Source organism: Argopecten irradians, chromosome 5, assembly GCF_041381155.1.
Source record: "Argopecten irradians isolate NY chromosome 5, Ai_NY, whole genome shotgun sequence".
Lineage (NCBI taxonomy): Eukaryota > Metazoa > Mollusca > Bivalvia > Pectinida > Pectinidae > Argopecten > Argopecten irradians.
In genome coordinates this window covers 28,734,165-28,760,560 of record NC_091138.1, presented here as the reverse complement: position 1 = coordinate 28,760,560, position 26,396 = coordinate 28,734,165, and the positions used below count along the sequence as shown (strand labels likewise).

The window sequence follows — 26,396 nt, the reverse complement described above, 5'->3', positions numbered from 1 at the left end:
GAAAATTTTATGAAAACATGCATTTGATCCGCAATTATTATAAGAACCTATTGTGAATTGCATTTACATTTAATTTCCATATTGTGACTAAAGATGAAAGCTTAAAGATGTTCCATCGCCAACAAAGCATAAATATATTAATCCTTTGGACAGTAATTGATGTTTAATCATGCATATCTGTATGTCTAATTAACACAAAAATACATATAGAATAATTTGTTCTGCTCTTGTTGTCTGCGCAATCACTCCATGTACAACCTCATTCCATATAGGGCAGTGCCATGATTTTTATTCCCAACAGTTTTACATTTATCCAGACTTAACTTTTCACTACATATAAATCTTACTAACTCAAATACATTTTGTACTTCGATAACAGTGTTAAAGTGGTCCGGTCGATTGAACTTTAATTGTACTTTATAATATATCAAAAGGGATAACTAAAGCATCCGATGAGGTAAATTAAAACCAAAATCATAACTTACGAGAAAAAACTTGTTTATTGACTTTCATTAAATATGTCAGTGCAATAATTGGTGACTTCCAAGTCACTCTGCATGAGTTCATCAATTATCTCGGATATATCAAAATATGTTTAACAAATAACAGATTCAGGCATACAGACATGTAACATACAAGAACACATCATGAAGAACATTCCAACAGCCTTCCCCCTCCCACCCCCATCCTGCATGACAATAAGAGACGGGTGTCCCATGCTACCATCACATTACTGACTTTCTTAATCAGATTAATCGTAAATATGGGTATATTTTCATGATAGTTTCATCCAATAAAACATATGAAAGTCATTTCCAAACATAAAAAGGACTTAGAAAAAAAAAGACTTAGACGCATTACAAAAATTATTTTAATTATCGTTTTCTAAACATATGCAGTCTGTTGCTAATCAGTCCTTCCAATCTAACATAATTTATTAGATATCATAAAAGCTTTATGGAAAGCGATTTCCCCCTTATCTTTGAACACATGTTTTTCATAAATAACAATCTTCATTCCATAATCATTCTTACATCCTTTCTACCTGACACACCAATATGTGATAAGAAATGAGATAACAATTCATATCAAAATAACATATTCAGAGTTGCAAACAAAAAATGGATATACATTCTAATGCATGGAAACAATTCATATCTGCTTGTGTACAGGAGTAGTAGCACAAACATGTATATGTGTTCAAGCATTTCAATAACAATATATGTTATTCTGTTCATTGAAACCTTTTTACAACAAGGTATACATCAAGTTTGTGAGAACTGTTGTACAACAATGTGTTAAGAAGTTTTGAGACATTCCACCAATACAAGGTACATGTATATCAGTTTTGTTTTGGACCATTTATACAGCAAGTGTTTTGTGTTGGATCATTTTTTACAACAACTGGTGTTTTTTTGTGATCGGGAACAGTAAGTACAACAAATGTTGTGTTCTGGGGCGCTTTTACAACAATGTATACAAGTTTGAGTTATACATGTACAATGTATGCCAGTGTTGTGTGTCGAAACATTTTAGGAAAACAATGTATTCAAGTTTGTGAGTTATACAAGTACAATGTATGCCAGTGTTGTGTGTCGAAACATTTTAGGAAAACAATGTATTCAAGTTTGTGAGTTATACAAGTACAATGTATGCCAGTGTTGTGTGTCGAAACATTTTAGGAAAACAATGTATTCAAGTTTGTGAGTTATACAAGTACAATGTATGCCAGTGTTGTGTGTCGAAACATTTTAGGAAAACAATGTATTCAAGTTTGTGAGTTATACATGTACAATGTATGCCAGTGTTGTGTGTCGAAACATTTTAGGAAAACAATGTATTCAAGTTTGGTGTGTTAACACAACCATACAAACCAGTACAAACTCTCACTGATAAACATCTCAATACAGTAAAACTAATATATAACAAACTTGTTTAATACAAATTACCCTATTTTCCCTAATAAAGGCGCCGGGCGCAGCTAATTGGCCAAGAGGGATGTCTTTATTGAGACCCTTTCTAGATGTGTTTTTTTATGAAACAGACTATAGTCATTTTGCTTTTATTGTCATATTTTCAGAAACTTACTATAACCAAATTAGGTTTTTAAGCCAAGTAAGTATTGAAATTTCATAATTATGAAAAAATGAATACACCAGAAGTATTCAAAATTAATTACATGTATATGTGTCTGTTTCACAGAATTTTGGCATTTCATTCTAGCCTGTTTGTTTACCATGCGTACACAAAATAGCAGACGGTGCTTTCGATCGTTATTTTGTTTTGTGGCAGATGGGAAATACTGACAAGAGCACACAATAAAACACTTAGAACTGATAGCACTCCTGTTATTTAGGAACCTTCATCATAGATATACAGTAAGCATTTATAAAACTTGTATTGACATTGCTAAAATGTTGTTGCCAATGACACGTTTTGTTTTGAACATAGCAATCTCGCAGCTGTTTCTATGTGTAAACACTCGACAAAAATGCCCTACCTCGTCCAATGCAATAAATCTAGTTCTTCTAGATGATTTATAGATGTTAAGGATTTAACTAATGTGAAACAGTATATTATTAGCACCAGCAAAGACAAATCGTCACAAGCTGCCACAAAAATTTGATTTCTTTTTTTTCCAGCAAAAAACGAGGGGGCGCTCTTATTAAAGGAGGCGCTCTTAATAGGAAAAACATGGTACCATGTATAAAGAAATAAAAACTAACCCCCTCCACAGCACTATATAGAATTAGTAATGTAACCATTTGTACTTCACATTTTAACTAATTATATTATTATATGATTGTTCATAACAAATTCAGTTTCGCATCTGTTCATTTAAAGGCCCATTACCTTTCCAGAGCAAAATATAAAGGTTTCTTTAAAAACATTAATAACACTAGAAAATGCATACCGATGATCTAAAATAAGGTTAAGACACCAAACATATGCAAGATTGCCTGCGTAATATATGAAAACAGTGGAGAGTCAATTCGCTGTTTTGCCGTCTGGCGCAGTGATAGTCAACTACCGCGCGGTATTTAGAACGACGGCGGAAAACATAATACGACCCGCGTTATGAAAATAAACATTTTATTTATTTTAATCAAATCGTTCAGAAGGTGATGATAAATGTAGTATCAACGGTAAGTTAATAATTTTTAGGACTCTACAAAATTATCGATCTTGTTTTACATTCCCATTTTAAAAATTAAAAGCCGTTTCGGAAAGGTAGTGGGCCTTTAACACTTTTATAGCAAATTTTCAATCAACCTAGATTATAAGCAAATGTGTATGGTTAACTTTTACAAGAAAACATATGATAATTTCTGAAACCACATTTCCTGACTAGATAAGAATTTTTTTCAATAAACATAATTAATTATTGGTTTTTGTATATCCGACAGGTCCATTGGAATTCATTATAAACGAGTTTTACTGTATACATGCACCACCATACATTAGATATTCCATGAATTTGTATTTTAATCTAAAACATAATCAGCTGCCATTAGATTCCTCTTCCTTTTTGGCCTTGTCACTAGAGAGGGCATTTACAATGGTGTCCACAGCACTGGTCAGACACGTACGAGACTCCTGCAAAGCCGACAGGTATTTCTTACACGCAGTGTCACTTAAGTTCGTTAATTTTTCTTGACTCTGTAGTTTCTGTTTCAGTTGTTTTACTTCAAGAGCCAATCTCTGACAGGAATCTTCTTTGCTGACTAAATTCTTCTTCAGACCATCTGGAAGCATATATAAAAATTATTGTAAGCTTGAGATGAACTAGGCCCTTACAAATAAAATCATGATATCCCATTACACTTTAATTGATCTCTTCAACAATGTTTCTCTTAATATCCCAATCTATAAGTTCCAAAACTCGTTGATGTGTATTATGGGGCAAGTTAATAGTAACAGGCAGACAGTATGAGATAATATTCAAGAATATCATGGAAACAGACCTGAAAAACGATCCTTAGCAAGCAGGTTTAGCAAAGGAAGGAGTGTATGAATTGTGATCAACTAAAGGGAATTAATTTTTACTATTGGCACAGAACTGTACTTTTCGTGTTGCTACTGTCATAGTTATACGTATAAGTCATCAGCTTGATGCAGGCAATAGAATGTTTACTTAATGTAATAAATGTTGAAATTTTGTACTGCAAGTTACAAAATCTTTTACGTACACCGAAATCTACGGAAAACGTACCCTTCTGTGTAGTGAGGTTTTGCATCTGTTTCTCCATCTCGTTGCGTGTGCGTTCACTCCGGTCCAACCTCTGCATCACACTGCTGATATCTAACATACTGCCTTTGTACATAACGAAGCCCTTCACCTCCTCCTTAGAGTCCTGGTCCTCAACGGATGTGGTCATGTCCTCCTTTGATTCCGTGTTCTTGGTGGGGCTCTGCTGGACCTCCTCCAGTTTAACTCTCGACTGTACATAAGTCTTATTGCCTACAAAAAAGTACTCCATACATTTCCATTGCAAATTTAGAATATCAGATGTTCAAAGCATATGTAACAAGTATAAGTCAATGTTACAAATCCCGCGATCACCACACCCTCCGAACCTTTACAGTACATTTGTAACTCATACACCTTCTAACACAAAATGTATCAAACAAAACTAGGTGTCAATGCAAAACAATTATAAAGCATAGCAAATATATTAATTTGTCATGTAAAAGATCATTTCAGGCTGACGTCGGACATTGAAATAATTTGGTGAATTACAGAGAGAAGTATATTTACCTGTGGCTAATTTTTCTATTTCATTGACCTTGAGTTCTCTAGCCATATCCTCTACATCCTCCTTATTGTCTGTCTGACCAGGTACAGGGCAGTCGGTCAGCTTCCTGTAGTTGAGGGCATCTCGGGACACCAGCTTCTGTACCAGCTTACGTACCTGCAAATACACATGATAATGACGTTAGTACAAGTATATGAAAGTGTGACACCAACTTCTGTACCAGCTTACGTACCTGCAAATACACATGATAATGACGTTAGTACATGTATATGAAAGTGTGACACCAACTTCTGTACCAGCTTACGTACCTGGAATTATACATCATAATAAAGTGTGACAAACAATTTCGTTACAGAAAAGCATATTGAACATTAAAACATAGTTGTGATCTATTGTTGTTTGTGTACTTTAACTCTCTGATTATGGGACCATTGCCTGTAACTGTTCTACATGTTACCTTTCACTGTCTTATGTGACTCTAATATAAGATACTTATAACACAGTAAAAGGAAACATATGTGAGAGTAACACAATACTGGCGAGTATGTCTCCGGGCATAATTCCATAATGAAGTTAATACACAATACACAACCTGCCAGAATATTCCATTATTTTCTATCCAAATACGAAAAAACATCCAAACAACAAATATGAAGAGAATTTAATCCTCTATTGATGCGGAATTAAACACATCGACAGAATTTCTGTATATATATATCTCAAGAGTTTTCCCTTCTTTTTATGAATTCACCATTTTAACACTTATCTACAGCATTAATTCCAATTTCTGTTTTCTGAAAACTTGTGTTTTTGTATACCACTTTTGACTTTTAATCTACAAATTATCTACTTTTACATTTATTTTGATATTGTTTCAATAATTATATTTCAGAATTGAAATTTCATCTAAATCCCATCGGCTTGTTGAATGAAATTGTGCATGGTATATAGATACATGTGTGCATAGTGATTTTGTATTTCCCCAATAAATCCAAGATGGTCCCAAGGGAGGTCTAAATTTTTAAATCCTCTAAATTCAATTAAAGTTCTGGGGGGCAACAACTGTTTAGAACTGGCCTGGAAATCACTGCTATATGCGACCATTTTAGCAGGACCCTTTCTAACAAATGCCTATATTGGTTTAGTTTCATGTCATTTCTCTACCACATCAGACGTATTAGAAAGACATTCAATTTAGCAACAAAAGTCAGTAAAATCACCTTATTAAATCGCTTGAATTGAGAAATAATATCCTTTCATCACTATTGGTGGACATGGTAAAAGTAATTTACAGATAGGAATTGTCCATCCAAAAAGCATGCTTCATGCATTCCGTCCATGAATTGCTATTCATCACATTTAACACTGGCAAAGGTAATTCTATGTTTCCATTGTCTATATTTGATTTTTCATGGTTGAATGCATATTAGTATGTGAGTTACCTGAGCTCATATAGACAAAAGCAAAAAAAAAAAGAGGCTTATATTAGAAATTAAAGTGGACTTTATTAACACAAATACACTGTATGGTAATGGGATCCGCGGCCCCGGTTGTTTGGTATCTATTTCCGGAAATATCGTACCCAAATAAATGAGAGGGGTACGTGCTAAATCACTGTGATCCAGGTTGTTACACCAAACCGTATACTAAAGTTTTTGTTCTATCCTAATTCTTCATTCAACATCTTACCTTAAAGAAATGCAACCGATATCTCGAGATATATTCATATTCTCACGCATTTTTCCTCAGATTTGCATGGAAAAACCATCCAGGTTACATGTTTGAATACAAACTGAGAGACTTTATTCTCATTTTCACATACAATAGTTGGACATATTACAATTTTAAGCTTTCACTGTCCTAATTTTTGATAGGTTTCAATAAACAAATGAAATACTATCGAGTTTTTAAAGCGATTTAGCACGCACCCCTCTTATTTGTTTAGGTATGATTTTTCCGGAAGTAGATACCAAACAACCGGGGCCGGATCCCGTTACCATACAGTGAAATAGTTGCTATGCTTTGAGTTAGAGATAAGCCTCAAACTAATGTTGGGAATCAGTTCAAATTCCATGGTCGATCATCAGTTTAATGAGATAAAAACAATATAAAGATAGTATATGGATAATCTGAAATAAAAGGCCATAATAAATCAAAAATCAAAAATCATTTCTATGGAATATATATTCAGCCACTATAGGGCCTTCTTCATAACAAAATGGGTTCACCTACATGTTTGTTTACATCTCTTTAATCACTACTTTTGTTTAACCAATCAATGGTCGATTAAAATTGATTATTTTTTTCCTTAATGTATAAACAAGTCTCATATAAAAATTTCTTCAAAGGCTTACGATTGCGGGGCCTCTCTGAGCTGTCTTATTTTCATGTTGCTTATTTCTTCACAATCATGCGCATCTGAATGTTTACATTACTACGTAGTGCTTATGCGCTCTTCAATTCCTCTAGATGCTTGAAATTTGAAATGATATGAGTGACAACCACATATGAGGGAATGATTTTAAGAAGTTGGCTATGATTATTTTGCATGTTTTACTGATCAGCTTACTTTTATCATGGTGTTGGAAAATTCTGATAAAACTCAATTACAGATTTTTTACTCGATTAATTGATCAAACACCTCGAACTACCAATACTTGACAAACTTGATTAATTGGAACACCACTACCTAAAACTGTACAATATGTGGGAGAGAACAGACGTTCAATGCTTCAGAGATTTTATGAAATGTAGCTTACATTTTTGCGAGTCTTGGCGAGCAAAAATTAAAACTTTGAGACAAGATTGATAAAATCTCATTTGAAATGAACACAAAAGATACTCTTTATCACATTTAAAATACAACAACCTATATTTCCAAGAATCTCATGTCAAAATGTATTGCGAAAACTCCAGTGGAGGCCGCCAATAAAATCAAAGGAGCTTTTAGTAACAGATAATTACCTGAGCCCGAGACAGCTGAAGGCCTATTGTATGAACGATTTCCTCCACATCCTTATCCAACAAATATCCAGTGTGGTTCTGGTCAAAGTAGGTAAATGATAGGAGTACATCCTTGTCTTTAGTAAAGAGCTTCTTTTTCTCTTTCTTCTTGTCCTTCTTTCCTGTAGGATAAAATATTCAAACCCATTACTTTATGCCATGATAAAATTTCTAAACAGACAACTAATCCACATGTAAATATTATAAGTAAATAAAGAACTTTAGATCCTGATTCTGTAATTCAAATTGGAATTTAGTATTAGGCTTGAAATTGTTGTGAAATCAACAATTTTAATTGAATCTGAAATGCGATTTCAGAAATACTATGAATCACAAACAAATACACATCATGGATCTTAGTAAACCTTTAATAGATCAATCCAGCGACTACTTAAACTTAATGAGTCAGAGTATGTAGATAATAATTACTAGACTTACATAAGTGGAGCGGCGGTAATGGACACCAATAAGAAATATTTACCTTTGTCATCTCCTTCATCTTCTCCATCATTATCATCTGCTTTTTCTTCTTTCTTGTCACTATCACTTTTCTTGTCTTCATCCTTTTTCCTGTCTTTGTCCTGTAAATAATATTAAAACCATTTTGGTTGATAAATATTGAGGTTTTATAATATTCATAGCTCTATGAATATTTCATATATCAAACAGAACTTAAACATTCTCACAGATCCATTAAAACAATAAACATTGGGCTATTGTAACGTGGACATATCAAAATAAAGTTCATTGTAATATAATCCAACTAGTACGGGTTGTCTCCCTTTAAACATTACATAACGTCAAACAATAAGAGGATTTCATACCTTTTTATCACTGTCCTTGCGATCCTTTTCTTCTGTCTTTTTCTTCTTGCTGCTGCTGCTACCATCCTATAACAACACAAATGTTATCAAAAGGCTATTCCTCAGAATATTACAGTTATCAAAAGGCTATCTCCTCAGAATATTACAGTTTTCAAAAGGCTATCTCCTCAGAATATTACAGTTATCAAAAGGCTATCTCCTCAAAATAATACAGTTTATCAAAAGGCTATCCCTCAAAGTAATACAGTTATCAAAAGGCTATCCCTCAAAGTAATACAGCAAAAAGGCTATCCCTCAAAGTATTACAGTTATCAAAAGGCTATCCCTCAAAGTAATACAGTTATCAAAAGGCTATCCCTCAAAGTAATACAGTTATCAAAAGGCTATCCCTCAAAGTAATACAGTTATCAAAAGGCTATCCCTCAAAGTATTACAGTTATCAAAAGGCTATCTCCTCAAAGTATTACCGTTATCAAAAGGCTATCTCCTCAAAGTAATACAGTTATCAAAGCTAAGTATAATATCAAAAGGCTATCCCTCAAAGTATACAGTTATCAAAAGGCTATCCCTCAAAGTAATACAGTTACAAAAGGCTATCCCTCAAAGTATTACAGTTATCAAAAGGCTATCCCTCAAAGTATATACCGTTATCAAAAGGCTATCTCCTCAGAATATTACAGTTATCAAAAGGCTATCTCCTCAAAATAATACAGTTTATCAAAAGGCTATCCCTCAAAGTATTACAGTTATCAAAAGGCTATCCCTCAAAGTAATACAGTTATCAAAAGGCTACCCTCAAAGTATACAGTTATCAAAAGGCTATCCTCAAATATTACAATATCAAAGGATATCTATCTCCTCAAAGTATTACAGTTATCAAAAGGCTATCCCTCAAAGTAATACAGTTATCAAAAGGCTATCCCTCAAAGTAATACAGTTATCAAAAGGCTATCCCTCAAAGTAATACAGTTATCAAAAGGCTATCCCTCAAAGTATTACAAATATCAAAAGGATATCTATCTCCTCAAAGTATTACAGTTATCAAAAGGCTATCCCTCAAAGTAATACAGTTATCAAAAGGCTATCCCTCAAAGTAATACAGTTATCAAAAGGATATCTCCTCAGAATATTACAGATATCAAAAGGCTTTCGGTCTCCTCAGAATAATTCAGTTTATCAAAAGTCTGTCTACTATCTCCTCAGAATTTTACAGTTTATCAAAACACTACCTCCTACGATGTAGATAACTGAACTACTTTCTGTACATGAATAACTTACTGTAATTATCAATGATATGTTGATTGCAAATGAAATATTTTGAAATTAAATCATATATCTCTAATACCAAAGAGTGAATGCTACATGAGCTATCAAAAGTGTTTTTATGATGCATAAACACTTAACCTCAATATAATCTCTTTACCTAGTCATAGATTAAATTATTGTATATAATTAAATATATACTAATATTGTCAAACAGGTCAGGATTTGCTGAGTGGTTACCTGGAAAATCTTCTGATTGAGTAAATGGTTGATAGGTAAGTATAACATTAAATCAAACAACAGCAATTTAAATGAACATGTACAGTTATGTTCATAAAACAAACATTGCTAAAATTAGAGTAGCACGTGACAATGTATGTGAATACCTTTGACGACTTCTCATCTGATTTCTTGTCCTTATCTTTTTTCTCTTCTTCTTTTTTCTTTTCTTTCTTTTCCTCTTCTTTTTTCTCTGGAGCCTTCACTAGAACTTTGTAAATCTCAAACCCAAAATCACGCATCAGCATCTCATTGAACAATTCAGCAAAAATGGACACCTAAAATAGAAGTATCACATTTAAATACAAGTTCATAACAGAATCTTACTTATCTGTGATCAAGTATATGTATAGCCATATTGTCAAGGCAGAAAATGAACAAGACAACTTTATATTCTACAAATAGTAGTTGCAATGTCATCAATAGCTCCTCTTATACAATATTCATTTATCCTGATGTCTCTTCAAGTAAAGAAAGAATAGTGCAATTCAAAAGTTAAATGAACACAGTTGTTAGAAAATATGTCTTCATCAAATTGAAAGGGATGTACTAAGTTAAAGACATTTTATATAAACTAGGAATGTCTATAAAACATAATTCCCCCCTTCCATATGATATTTAAATGGGAGGGGTTGTGACAGGACAAGACTTATATCCTATATGGTAACACATTGTAGTTTCATGATGTCTAGGGGGTGACATTTTTTTTTTTTTTTTTTTTTTTTTTGAAGAATGAATTTATAATTTCATTTTTTTTATCTTGGAAATGCCCTTTCTCTACAACAGTTACCTTTGTCAACTACAACTATTTTTATTTCTTTTGCCTTACTTTGATGTTCACACTAATACCAAGGCCTATGATATACCTCAAACGAGTGTTCTTTGTTATCTTCTGGTCTATAGTCTAGGAGTACACTCAGGGACATCACGGCACAGTCAAACTTTCCACTCTTTGCCGTGGGATTTGGGTGTACGATGACAGCAGGATCGTCTGGCAACACATATTTCCTCTCCAATGACACTTTCTCCCTTTCCTTTTTTTTCTCCTCTTCCTCCTTCAAAATTACAACACATCATATACAAACACTGTTATATATGTAAATCAATATATATACCGTATTTGACCAAATTAGTGCCCAGGATGCTCCAAAATTGCCAAACAAATAATGAGGCATTTAATAGGAGATTTCAGAAAAGATGGCGATGACGTCAAACAAAGGTACATCCGGGCGCTCAAAGGTACAACTCCGTATATCTGTACACATTAACATGGTGGGAACACAGCCGCTTCGATTTGTTTACATTTTATTATAATAAATAGTTCGGCAATCAGACAATTGTTGCTTTATCTAATTTCAAAAGGTGTAAATACAAATATGTAACAATAATATATAGATATAAACATATGGTATTCATATATTTTATGATGTTTATACTCCATTTCTGACTGCATGAGAAAAACACGGTCGCCATTATGTATAAACATTGACAGAATATTGCAAATATCAGCTTGAAATTACAAAATAAATTCCAAGTTATGCAAATATCGTACTGAAATTTTAATAAGCGATTACTGTTTTCTTAGTCTTATTTTGTAAAACACCTTAAGATGTGTGATTATGCAAGTTAAAAATTATTAACATGATTTTTTTTTAAATAAGTATACTCGTTTTTCCAAGAATCGTTTATGAGACATTCCCCGGTTGAGGACAGCCATTTTTGTTTTACATTCCGACGACTCACCGACCCCTATATAAAGTGCGTGAATCGACACACGTGCGCTCATTCATGTACCCATACACCTAGCTGGCAGTCCACACTATATATCACCTACAAATAGGTAAACGAATCCCTCACCTGTAAAACTATATGGGACTTTTTTTTAGCAAGAAAACACAAGTCAACTCCTCTAAGCTGTCGTTTAGATGTTTCTCAAAATAAAATTCCAACGCAAGTGAATAGAAATCCAAACAATAATCCGTCCACATATCTCCACGTATATCATCGTACTCGATGCACTCAACTGACCATGTACACGTGACTACGTACCTGACCCGAACGAGCGACAACTATCAAGGACACACACGTGTCGATGTACATGTACGTGTAAAACTTGGTGTATATTGAAGTGTTTTATTAGTTCGTATTGGACATATGTTGGGATATAGCTGACAACACATTCATCTATTACATCAATGAAATATTGTCAGGTGAGTGCAGTGTTTATTTTCAATTTGACATTGTTATTTGCAATATCGGGGCATGTGTATCTGAGACAAGACATGTTTAGAATGACACACGTGTGTCAAGTGTCCCGTGCTTTATATAGGGGGTTGGCCAGTGAAGGTTACTAAGCAGAGCAAAAGAAAAATGGCTGCCACTTCCTTAGATACCACACTGTCATAACTAGGGGATGTCTCAGAAACAATTTTTGAAAAAAATATTTCGCTAATATATATTTTTTTTAAATTTCAAATGCATGTTTTTAACTTGCATTGTCAGCTTTAAGCATGTGTGATTATTACCAAATTAAAGTTTGCTTTCTTAGATCACCCCAAGCGCACGGCAGCCATTACGTACAGTACTTCCAATATCTTGAATTTCGTCCTTTTTCAGAGTCACAAAATTACGTATTCTGGATATTTTTTTCGTAAGAAATTTTGGATTTTAGTTTATGACATACAAATGAGTCAGTTTATAGTTACTTTTTATCATATTTTTAAAAAAAACTTTTAGTATTTTAGGATTTTCAAAGCCGTGCGCAATGTGTCTTAGTCGACATTTACAGTATTACGATCTGTATTCATTAATCTAAATGTAGTCTAACATATATTCAAATTATTTTAAAGTAATAATTTAAAGAAATGGCTGCAGGGATTTTGCCAGCTATTTCAGGCTTCATCGTCCGCCGCCATTTTCGAATTCCTACACGTGTCAAAACAACACTGCAAGCCGATCAGCCCTTTGAAGTTTAATCACGATCGTAAACGTATTTTGCCAGGACAATTGTACGTAAATTTGTTCATTATTTAGGTTCAAAAGTGTAAATATTTGCAGACACTATCATGTTTAGATATTGCATTATTAGGTTACGATCGTCTGTAGCCTAGCTTTTTCACAGACTCGTAATTTTTACAAAAACCTCACATTTGAACATTTTTGTTACTCAACAACATGGTTGAAATCGATGTAAAACTACATAACATAGCACTGTATGTTTGTATAATGTAAAGGGTGTTTTTATTATGGAATATATACAAAATAAACACCACATATGTTAAGGTCAAAATATTGCAATATATATCACAATACAGTTGTTGTGTATCACAATATATTGTGGTACGCTTCTGTCGTATCGCGGCAGCCCTATTAAATATGATATATCTGAAGCAAGATATGTCTGCCTGTTACCTCTTTTTTCTTCTCATCCGTTTTCTCTTCGGGTTCCTGTGATTTTTTCGGGTCCTCTGGTACCTCTTCTTCCTAAACATTCAAATCACCATCAACGTAATTTTAAACAGAGCAGTCAAAATAAAATGTACCAGTATTTAGATTCTTCAGTACCAGGAAAGATTGAATTAAAATCCATTCTTTACTTTCCCTTATATATAGCAGAATGTTGATATCCTACAGACTGTAGGAACCAGAAAATACAAATTGTAGTTTATCTGAATAAATTCTATTCTATTCTCAAAACATCTTAGTCTCTACTTTCATAAAATACAATCATCCTAAGCATTCAATAGAGTTCTGCCCCCTTTTTTTCTATAAAAACCACACCCACCACTGCAGCAATTTAAGTAGGATTTTTTAAGACAAATCCAGGGGACTAAATTTCAAATATTGATGAGTCAAAAAACAAAGATATATAGCGGGTTCTCAAAATTTGGTGAGTATTGTCCCACAGAAAAACCATGAGTCCAGGACTTGTCTAGGCGAGTCCTGTAAATCACTGCACTGTCCCTCTCTATTCTATCTAAACCACTCTCACCCCCGCCCCTCTCTATTCTATCTAAACCACACTCACCCCGCCCCTATCTATTCTATCTGAACCGCACTCACCCCGCCCCTCTCTATTCTATCTAAATCACACTCACCCCCGCCCCTCTATATTCTATATAAAACCACATCAAACCCCGCCCCTCTCTATTCTATCTAAACCACACTCACCCCCGCCCCTCTCTATTCTATCTAAACCACACTCACCCCGCCCCTATCTATTCTATCTGAACCGCACTCACTCCGCCCCTCTCTATTCTATCTAAACCACACTAACCCCCGCCCCTCTCTATTCTATCTAAAACCACACCCAACCCCGCCCCTCTCTATTCTATATAAACCACACTCACCCCTCCCCTCTCTATTCTATATAAACCACACTCACCCCCCCCCCCCCCCCCCCCCTCTCTATTCTATCTAAACCACACTCACCCCGCCCCTCTCTATTCTATCTAAACCACACTCACCCCCGCCCCTATCTATTCTATATAAACCACACCCACCCCCCCCCTCTCTATTCTATATAAACCACACTCACCCCCACCCCTCTCTATTCTATATAAACCACACTCACCCCTCCCCTCTCTATTCTATATAAACCACACTCTCCCCTGCCCCTCTCTATTCTATATAAATCACACCCACCCCCGCCCCTCTCTATTCTTTAACTCACCACTTCCATGTGCTCTTGTGTCTCCTCCTTCTCTTGCTCAGACTTGATGGCCTTGGTGAGACGAGCGATCAATTGAGATTTGAGTCCTTTAGAACTGAGAGTGCGACTTTCAAGTTCCTTCCTCAGGTCAACAATCTATAGCAAAATAACTCACATGAAACACCATTGTAAAGAGCCACAAAACAGCATTTTCGTTTATTCTTATTTACTATTACATTAACATTCAGAGTCTTGAAAGATTTTTTTAGGTTTAGGAAGTTGAAGAATTCTACTCAGTACCTAGCAACTATATATCCTACTATGATTTGTAGACGGTAACCCAAAGGTCCAAAGGTTCTATCTAAGAGCTAGAAATGAGAATCTTATAGATAATATTTACCTTCATTGTTTTAGGATCCAGTTCAGAAAAATGGGTTGGTTCACTATTTTCTTCTGAATTTTCTTCTTCCTACAATCATGAAATTAGCATTAGTATGAGAAATCCTCCTGTGCTACGAACTGGTTGGAGTTGCAAGACCATTCCTACATGGTTTGGGGTTTTCCTTCTGAAAATCACAGCATAGTCGTTCACCTCATATGCCTGTATCAGTTCCCTGATTTTAAAACTTTGATTGACTGGTTGTGAAGACAGTCAGCTGTGATTTTCATATCAACAGAAAATTTAGGTATCTGCTTCTTATTGATACAAGGCAACTGAAATATTTAAATGTTCCACAATGGTAAGGAGCTGCAGCATTATTATGACTCTTTTTCTGGGCAGAATCCTGAAAGACGATTGATATATTCACTACAATATTGATTCAATAAAACAATTGGTCTTTAAAATATTTATAGAAAATTGATCCAATTTTGAAATATGTGACTTTGATCACATTCAACAATCAAAAAAGACAAACTATTTATTGGACAGATAAGATGATCTGACTGTTACAGGGCCAGCAAGGTAATGGGTTACAGGGTCGGCGGGGTCAAAGGTCATCTGCAGACTGCTCCTACCTGTGGGTTACTACAGTGACCATGAGCTATTAGAGATTAAATGTATCTGTTGTCCCATGGCTGTATGGGTACATCTCAGGCCTGTGTGTACTGTAGCAGACCACAAGGGCCGCACTGTACATTATGTTACACCTATAACTTGAGAAAAAAATAAATAAAAATATATATAATGGTGGGTGCCTGTGAGTTGTCGTCCTTGTCCGAACTGCAAACCGTAGACAACTTCTTCTGAAGTTGTTTTTTGTAGGATGCCTGCAAAGTGGCCCACTCGAGGCGGGTTGGGGTACAGCTCCACACATCGGGAAAGAAAATGACGGTGGTTTCTACCCGGGCCGCCACGTGTTTCCCCTTGTGGGTCTCCTCTGGCCGCAGGTACTGCATCTCGACAAATCGATACCTGTAGAAGGGGTGGGGTGGAAACAGACCATTGTCAAAAGTTGTACAACAAACCATAGGCCATGACATGCATCAACAAACACACATCAAGGTATCACTACAATCCTTATAAACAAACTCATTAACCAATGCCCTACACATGTACAGTCCCTACTTATCTACAATATACTTACCAGGTTAGGATTGTTTTCTCTTTACAAGTTCAAATATTATATTTTAAGTTTAAACATAGTAATCATTTTACATTCTTCATTTCACAATTCTTATCATCATGTTCAACATATTCTAAATGGGTTTTTTTTCCATTTATTTACACCATCATTGTTTTACCTGATACAATTTTACCAACACCAAAGTACAAGTGATTTAAATGGACTGAATTATTTTAAGTAAATTAGTATGTATAAGATTCTACTAAAATCCAGCTAATTTTACAATTTTATACATTCTATACAGAACTGTTCGAAAATTATTTGACATGCAGATATTCTGTGAAAATTGTTATCAAGATGTTGAAATATGGCAAGCATCTCACAAGCTATAAAAGGGTACAATAAAATAACAAGATGTCTCGGTAGAAAAGGGATCTAATTATCAGAAAGATATCTCAAACATAAAGAAACAGTCTACCATCAAACATACCCTAACAGTGGTAGTGTAATGGTTATCTGTGAAAGTAAGGAATAAATCACATGTAGCTCTGATGTCATATGCTTAAACTACAACCCTTCAGTCATGGATGAGTGATATCAGTAATATCTGGCGGAGATGTATATATTTAGTCTATATATTTAATTTTTTGTAGTTTTATTTGGTTTGTATTAAAACATAAAACTTTCATGATGTTACACATCATTAACAACAATAAAAATTCTACTTCTCCAATGTATCTTAATTTGTGACCAAGACCATGAAACTATGTCATATAAGTACATAGTATAAATGTAAGTAAAAGTACTGTATTTATATTGTAATTTTGAATTCAGTTGTTTTATTATTATTATATCTGTGAAATTCTGAAAAATTCATGAAAACAAAGTAGTGAGTGGAAATTCATTAGAAATATCAGTCATTATGGGAGAATTTCTGCTAATCATAGATTTTAAAATTTCCATACCTTGATTTTCTTGAAATCATAACACATTATCATTTAAGTCAATTCATACAATACATCAATAATGGACTTCGGAAGTTATTTTATGTATGTTATCAACATTGACCTATATATGAGAGGGCCCAGCAGCCTTGTCCCTCTCTGTAATTCTTACCATTGTGTACAAGCAGCTAAGTCAATCCCTGTCAAAGCCTTCGTAGTACGAATTGCTGTCTTAATCAACACACCCGGATCCTCCCCAGGGTTTGGACCATCCAGTGAAGGGGACCAAGGTCCTCCGATGGCCATCGTCTCATTTTTTCCTTTCAGACCTACAAGGAAATTTAATAGTCTGGTTGGGTGCACAAATCCTTCTTGGGCATCTTGGGAGTCCTCAGCCAGGGCGCAAGATTTGTGGTACAGCTCGTCAAGACTGGGACAGGACAGAAGCATCACCTGAAGAAGAAAACAAACTGTTGGTGGTCATGTGGCAAAGTGGTAACGTGTTCCACAAAGACAGGTGAGATTGGACCAAAATATGTTTGGGGGTCACCTGGTAAATTGGTATAACAGTAACTAAACTTACTTCCTAAATACTGTCAGATGTTCAATTGTTATTTACTTCATTTTAAATTAATTTTATATGTTGACAGACTAGAGGTCAAGACAAGCAGGAAAACAAGCACTAAATGAAACTCAAACTCACTATATCTTTAATTAACAAGGAACTAATTGTAACACAGAAATAATTGTGATTTACTCATTTACACCTTTGAAAGTGTTATTTATGTGACATGGTGTGACATATTTATCCATGATATATGCAGAATTTCAAAAGGTATTAAACGTTTGTGAATTTGGGGGAATCTAAAAATTTAGAAAATCAAAACCCCATGAATGTCAACAATAACGAGGAGAATTCTTCGACTACTGACCTTGGCATTGTAGGCGTGATCGCTGTCTGGTGGGTCAAGGACTGCGGTGTTGGGTTCTACACTCTCTACATCTTTATGGAATAGGTGGAAAGAACAGTGATTTCCAAGCTGGAATGGTCGAACGATGGGGAAGGCATCTGTCCATGCAAAGTTGGCATTGAAAAAGTCACTAGGGATGTACATGTTTGTATAACGTGCCTTCAATGACATAACATTGGCAAATTTCCTGAAAAGTAAGATTCGTTTCATATCAAAGTTAATGACAAACAAAATATGGTGATTAGTGTTAGCCATCACAGACCCTAATTATGTAGCTGAATATTGTAGTTGATTGTAGTTGAATATGAAGTAGTAAGTTTATTCATGACCAACTAAATGCTTTCAAATTATACAGACTCTTCAAAATAACTGTCATTAAAAGTTATAACCTATATATAGGTACTCCATAATTAAACTGTTGGAGCTGACTTACAAGTCACAAGAGATCTTTGGGACCTGAACAACATATCTTGGTACTATACGGGGCCTCCTTCTAGCAGGGCTTCGTTGATGTGTAGAGTCACTGCGTTTGGGAACAGGAGACCTAGAACGTGATCGTTTCCTAGCAACCTGTAAACGTTCCTGTCTCTCTCTCTTCTCTTGCATCATCTCCCTTTTCCTTTCACGGTTCCTCTCAAACCGAGCCGGTTCATTCCTACGAGCTGATGAAATAGGACCTCTCATTCCAGAAGCTGACATTAGGCCTACAGTGTGGAAAAAATGTCTTTAATAACAGCTATTTGCTTTAAAAAATCAACATATCTTTATCAAGCAATTTTCATGATATCTAAATCTGTCATAACTATTTTGTCAGTCAACATAATGGCAAGAATCATGCCATTCATATCATATATAAGTTTTAGCTTTTGGCTTTTACAGCGCCGTTACAATAAGCGTACATGTGACGGTTAGTCTAGTAGGTGGTTCCATTGATTGGTTGGTAGTCAGTTTGCATGGTAGCTTGTCAGTTTGCCAATGACATTCAATAAGCTGGGTAAGAGCAGCTCTCATTGGCTGTCGCTTCAATGTTGGACGGAGCTAAACAGTCGGAAAATGTCTGTCTGTCTTGGCGATTACCAAGATCAGAAACGTGTACTGTATCAGTTTGTCTGCTAAACCTGCCTATAATATAAGGCTTTTTTAAATTTTAATTGTTTTTGCCTAATATACATTAGGCAAAAAAACAAAACAAAAACCGTTATAATACAGGCACATTTAGCGGACTATGTACCAGCAGACAGTATATATATATAAGATGATCGGCATCGTAACCTTCATAATGTAAAAAGATTACACAAGTACATTTTAATCACCTCATGTATAGACTCTGAATCAGCGCTACTCAGTGAGGTACCTGTGGAAAGAGCTACTGTTGAAGCGGAAAAGTCAGTCAGAAGACGTATTGAAAAGATATCACCTGCTTCTGACTAATTATAACTTTACCGCAAGGTGTGGGAAACCAAATAGGGTACAAGGTACGACCAACAATCGTGTCTAGTCAAAATATATTCCGATAAAAGACGGCTTTGGCACAAACATGTGCAACTGGATGTTAGTAGGGAAAGCTATTCCAGCTGTAGGCGTAGATTTTGAAAACTTTTTCTTCTTAATTTTATTAAGATGCATTTGAATCTAGTGTTGACAATTTCTCGGCTAAAATCAACCTACATTTTGTATACTACCGCCGCGCATGCGCCAACCTCCGAGAACATTACCTGTGAGGGTTGCGCAAATATGAATCATATTAAATTATAAATATGTAGGCATTGCATTCAAACTCGACATCTACAACTAGAATAACATCCCGTACTAACATCCAGGTATGTATCAGAACTGTATTTGATTGGAATTTATTCTGATATGACATAATCTATTGTCAGCCCTACCCGATTTGCTTTCCACACCAAAGACCTTGCAGGGGAAAAGTCCGTCAGAAGGTACAACAGTAGCTAGATTTGGCTGTGACATTACATGTAACATTACAATGGATGCAATAGATCTAAACCCAACACATTAATAAAATTTGATCCATTGGAACATTGATATATGGATTTATAAGCGAGATATACACTACAGTTTGAATACTCCCTGAAGTCGAGAGAAATGGCCAATAATTTATGAACAAAACATCCTCAAAACATTCGCTTAATAAGTGAAACAAAACAATAACAAATTTTGAATACAGTGATTGAATGTATACATTGTAAACAATTAAATAGAACATGACGTGATCAAACACATTGTACAACAGAGTCAGGTTCGAACATCAAAGATCTGCAGGCTCTGCCTACTTCTCAATGCTGTCGATGATCTTGTCTGCCCTACTGCATCAGTTACCAACCTACTACATCAGCTATCAGCCAACGTGTCTATCGAGTGAATGAATGTTAACAGGAACACTTGTTGTAACGGCGCTGGAAACAACCATTCAATGCAATCTTGTAACAAATGAATGTAATCTTTTTTATTTTTATTACAACAGCCTTATAATGATAGTAATGATAAAATTCTTTTTATCATCACTCAAATGGCAATATGAAATATGATCTGTGTGTAAGCATCAATCTGAATTGAATAAGGATCATCTTCCCACCATACACCTGCGTACCTATAGATTTACCTATTGTTTGGTTATATAATACCCATTGTTTATACACACCTGGAGGTGGCTGGTGAGTCTGCATAAGAGACTGTAGAGGCTGGTTCATATTCCCACCGTGATTCATAGGTCCTGACGGGGGCATGTTGCTGCCCATCGACTGCATCATAGAGTTAGCCATAGATATGGGCCCAGAGGCTTTGTTAAAACCACCTCCCAGGCTTTGTTAAAACCACCTCCCATCCCTGCCTGTTGTGGGCCCTTCAAATTAAGAAGACAGCTTATAAAAGCATTTCTCATTTTCTCATTTTTATTACATACAATCACCTAAAGACATTGTTAGACAAAATCAATCACCGTCTTGTTCAAACAAACTGACAAGTATATTTTACTTATGGATAGAGAATTTTCATTTGTTAACTATAGTCTGTAAGATATGTGTGATGCACTATACCTGGTTAGGAAGTACTTGTATCCTGACAGCATTCCACTTGAAGGGCATGTTAGCATTAAAAGTTGCCTCCACCAACACTCTATCTCCAACCTTAGGCTGGGCCCCTTTTACACAACTGTAAAACATGTAACATTCTAAATTAATATGAAGCTTTTGATGAAGTCAGTCTAATATACAACATAAACCTGACATACATTAAATATATATTATTTTGAGGTTAAATGATGAGATATCAAACTTAATTAATTTTAAACAGAAAAAACTGTGTTGTTGTTTTTCTAAAGAAGAGGAGAAAGAATAGAAATTCGAACATCTCTTCATAACAAATTAAACTAAGCCCTAAGACTAATAATTAAGTTTTTAAAGAACTCTTTACTAAATAATACAAAAGTGACAAATTATCATTCTTCCTAGTTAAACCAGAAATGTCTGTAAGGCACAAATGATCCTACTTTGTGATGGTACAGCATAGGACGGAGCATGCATACCACTATAATACATGACCCTCATTTCATAAAAGAAGAATTTTCTCAGGATATAAACCTCGTCTGGAAGAAGACATCCTCGTCCACAAATCCAAAGTTATCATGAAGCTTGGTAATGGTGCCAGTAAAGACTCGCTGCTTGGGCCCCTGGGGCTGGGCTGCCCGGGGGGCTGGGTAACTAACATTAGGTGTAGTAGCCAGGGACGTGGGTATGGCTATGCCAGGCTGAGGGATCACAGGTCCTGTGGATGCTGGTGAAGAAATAGACGGCTGCTGCATGGCTGCCTGAGCTGCTGCTTGCTGTTAGATAACAGAGGATTGTCCCTTTTAATCAGAACAACTAATCTACCTGCCTATGTTATTGAGCATTATATCATGACTTTGACACCCTATTCTTTTTGATAGGCAGTATAAAGATATGCATAGGCTTGCTCATGTCTGCTTTATCTGTATAAAACCTTAATCCCCTTGCGGTTGTATTAATCTGACTCTTTTCAGGGACAAATGTCCTCAACCAAGGCCTTGTGCTTTTTGCACTATCCATGTCCAACTTTGTAATTCTGTTCTAGCTTCCCTCTCTGTTTAGCCTATACATATTGGTAGCCAAAAGAATTTGTTAAGAGTTATCTTAAGAACATGTTGGCTGTCTCATCTCTTGTCATACCTTTGACCTTGAGAGTTGCCTAACTGTCATAATTCTAGCTGATCAAATTATCTACATATTACATTTACTCGATTGCCATGTTTAACTTAACCTGTTGGATAGCTTTATTTTATTATTGATTTACTGCCTACATGGCTAGGCCTATTACTCGACTTCATTTGACTATGGTACCTGTGCCTGGAGACCGACCAGCTGCTGGGCGGAGTACTGTGGAGCAGCAGTGTACTGAGAGGTGCCTAGGTTAGGTGTGGAGTTATTCAGACTGTATATGGTAGGGTTGGCCACCACTGACTGAGGAAGCATTGTGTTGTTGGCCACTTGGCTCTGGTTGATAGAGTTGGCCGCAGCAATGGTGTTTGTTGATGAAACATTAATAAATTCTGCAGAAAAAAAAAACCCAGAGAATTAATCAGAACATGAAAATGCATCAAAATTGAATGTAAGAGCTGTCCTGTGTTTCGGATTATTTTGAATTTGACAGAAGAAATAATCTAATTGATATATATGCACAATATTTGAATCCTCTCTCTATATATACAATATTAATGCACATAAATTCAATCATAGTAAAAAAACTTGTTATAAATAAGCAAGATCAAAATATATTTAAGTTAAAGGAGTTGATTAAACATGTTTATCATCCTATTAGGATTCATTGTATACTATCTATCAGACTCACAAACCAAAATTTTCAGGGATCACCACAGGTGAAAATGTTATGATGGATGAAAGTTAGTCACGAAGAATTCACGCACAAGCTTTTTCCCTATAGGGTATTTAAAATTACACAATAAAATTATATCAAAGTGATTTTTTTCCTTTGCAACCAACATTACTTAATAAAGGTTGAATTTATTTCTTATATCATTAGTTATTATGACAAAAATCCAACAATTGCTAATGATTATCAGTCCAGCAAAGCTTTACTATAAAGTGATCACATTGACGTTATGATTGGCATAAAATGAAAAGTCTGTGGTCATTAAACATTTATCAAGAGTGGCCTCTTCTACATCTTGTATTTCTTAAATCATGTACATATTTCAATGATGTAAAAAAATTTTAATATATTATTGCTGCAAAATAGCCTTGTACTTTAATGAAACTTAACCATATAATGTAATATGCATATAATATATGATTGTATAGTTAATTTTATGGAATTTATGCTAGTAATTCATTATGACATGTGGACATTTGTATTTTAGCATCAAATGCCTGCAGATGACCCAGGAAATAAGATAGATTTTCTAAATAAGTTCAATTTGTTTAAAAATGAAATTAGACTGGAGCAGAATACATAGACATTTCAACAACATTACCTGATTATTTTATGGAGATCATGATAATATTTTTTCCATTGTGTGCTAAACCTTCACAAAGTGCATACCTAACGGTAGGCCTATGTTTGGGCAGACACAAGTCGTATAAACTTCTATGGTGTAACCGCTCACTTGCATTGCACCTCATCATGGATTGTGTTAGATTCAGTTAACTTTTAATTTCAGTTGTAATAGCTGATAAGTTTAGTGATTTTTCTTCATCAACATGCTATTAATATTGAACAATGTCTACACTTTCTATCTTTGATAGCTTCTGAAAAAAAATTGCTCTGTGTTTGAATCAAATAGAAAAATATTATCATCGCTACAAAGTATCTTATTGATGTGAGTTGATGGAAACCACAACCCACGAGATACGCAACCATTCTAGGCCTGCTAATTAGGATGTGTACGTAATTTATGAATTAACAGTAATTGATCTCCTGTGGTGTGTGCATTGACCCATGTACGATATAGGCACTCAGGTGAGCGTGGGTCTCGACAGTCCATTGTTCTATTTGCCAGCAAGCATTTACATTGAAGGCCAGTCCAGGTAGAATCTGGGGGTTCACCAAGGGATATTTTACGATGGCGCAACCGATTGTTTATGATGGCGCTGCATAATTTAACCATGGCGGCCCACCATCATAATTTCATAAAACAGGTCATGGTGAACACTGCAAATATAGTTTACAAATTACCTGACTGAGACTGTGGTCTAGCCCAGGGTGGGTTTTTTGTTCCCCCAAACTGCGACATTATATTTCTGAAATACAGTAAATAAAACACATTTATCTATCAATATAATTTTAAATACTCCTTCTATCAACATGTCCAAATACATATGATTGGTAGATATTTGCTTCATAATGTTATAACTTATTTCTAGATCTCATTAGCTAATACTCAGAGGCATTGAACCTGTGGGCCACCCCTACTCTGAGTAAGTGGATTAATGGTGATCATATTAAAATGCAATGTTTCAATAGAGCTCATTTCAAATCCTGCATCCATGCATGTTAGCTAGTTGATTGTATGTATATTGATGCATCACCATATTGCAAAGGTTCATTTTTTATTCTTCAAGTTAACTGTAAAAGAGACACACCCATGCAGGTCATTTTTTTCTTACAATATCTCAACGTGTAAAAGGAGCGGGTAGGTGTGGTTTGTACATAGTGTTAAATATGGTCTCAGCTGTCACTCAGCTGATGGAGCATGCTTCTTTGGCTCAGTCAGTAGAGCCATAGATTTCCACACTGGAGATCCGGGTTCCATTCCTGGTCGGGGCACTCGACAGGAATCATATGTGTTTTTTCCCTGTTCTTCTACAGCACTTGTTACTGTCTTATATGCAGTCAATTTTTATCTTAGTATTACAATATGGCTTCTGAACTTCAAACAAATACCCCCTTCTCTTCTTCTAGCACACAGCAGGCTGCCAACCAATATTTTCATTTTTGTAAAAGTCATGAAACATTTGTATGATTTGCAAATTTTACTATTACATGTAAACTAATAAGTGTATTTTTCAATTACAAATAAATTGTAAATATCAATGCCATAAAAATAACCTGTGACTGTAAGCACTGCAAGAATTTCAATGGCATGCTAATTGCTATGGATTAAAACATATTTAACTTGCTCTTCATAAAGCGTTAAAAACGACGAGATGGGTTGTCTCATTTTTTGTATAAATTTAGATTTTCGATATTGTGTCCACAAGACGTTTCGGTTATTGTGTCCGAAACGTCTTGTAGCATAAAAACAATTAAAATTTGTGTTGGTATTGCTGCCGAATAAGCTGGATTGGTACCATAATTTCATGTTATGGTAAATACGATTAATTCATATTATGCGGCCGAATCAGTGAATATTTTGGCTCCTACATGGACACAAAACTACCAACCAGATGGCGCGAGGCGGCCATGTGCCGAAAACTTTTCCGAGTACGCCAAAGACATTCATTGCATTTGACAGTATATTGGGGACAAATTAATGTATACTCTCCAATAACCGTCTATAAAATTACTAAGTTACACAAATGCATGCTCACTTACCAATATTAATCACATTAGATACGCATAAGCAAGGTTAATTTATTTATCCCGAGTCGGCAGATCTTCCTCACTCGTCAGTGGTCGTTGTCTTCCAAACGCTTGTTAATTTGGGGTACCTACAATTTTCTGACTGAGAAAAGGCGGAATATTTCTTTGATGATACGAAACGAATTCGTCCAAAGTTCATCCAAAATAGGCCCTATACAGGTATGTATAGAGAAAACTTGTTTCGACAATAAAAATGAATATAACTTATTGTCACATTAATTTTTGTTATATTGTTTAGTTTCATTATAGACAAGCATTTCTTCTAGATATGTTAATCTTTAACGCGACGATAAAATTAATTGCTTATTGTAGCTTGATGAAACGGAGGAATAAAGGACATCTACAATGTAATGTAATGGGCCTAATATATGGAAAATACACAGTACGTGGATAAAAGTACTTAGATACCTCATATCTATATACATGTATATATATATTTATATATATATGATAAGTATATATATATATTTATATATATGATTATATCATATATATATTTTTTTTTTT

At 35.0% G+C, this 26,396-nt stretch overlaps 1 protein-coding gene across 1 annotated transcript; it reads right to left on the bottom strand.

Moving 5' to 3' along the window:
• Positions 1–481: 481 nt before the first annotated feature.
• LOC138323442 (cell division cycle and apoptosis regulator protein 1-like) lies at positions 482–25,960 on the bottom strand. Its single transcript, XM_069268067.1, is given in 22 exon segments — positions 482–3,746; positions 4,214–4,462; positions 4,760–4,913; positions 7,722–7,882; positions 8,242–8,341; positions 8,585–8,650; positions 10,234–10,404; positions 10,993–11,181; positions 13,538–13,609; positions 14,799–14,933; positions 15,178–15,246; positions 15,975–16,191; positions 17,459–17,739; positions 18,219–18,444; positions 18,691–18,961; positions 20,917–21,094; positions 21,097–21,117; positions 21,311–21,425; positions 21,854–22,095; positions 22,631–22,839; positions 24,483–24,547; positions 25,842–25,960. Coding segments are annotated over 21 exon segments (3,429 nt in total). The 5' UTR covers positions 24,541–24,547; positions 25,842–25,960; the 3' UTR covers positions 482–3,501.
• Positions 25,961–26,396: the final 436 nt, after the last annotated feature.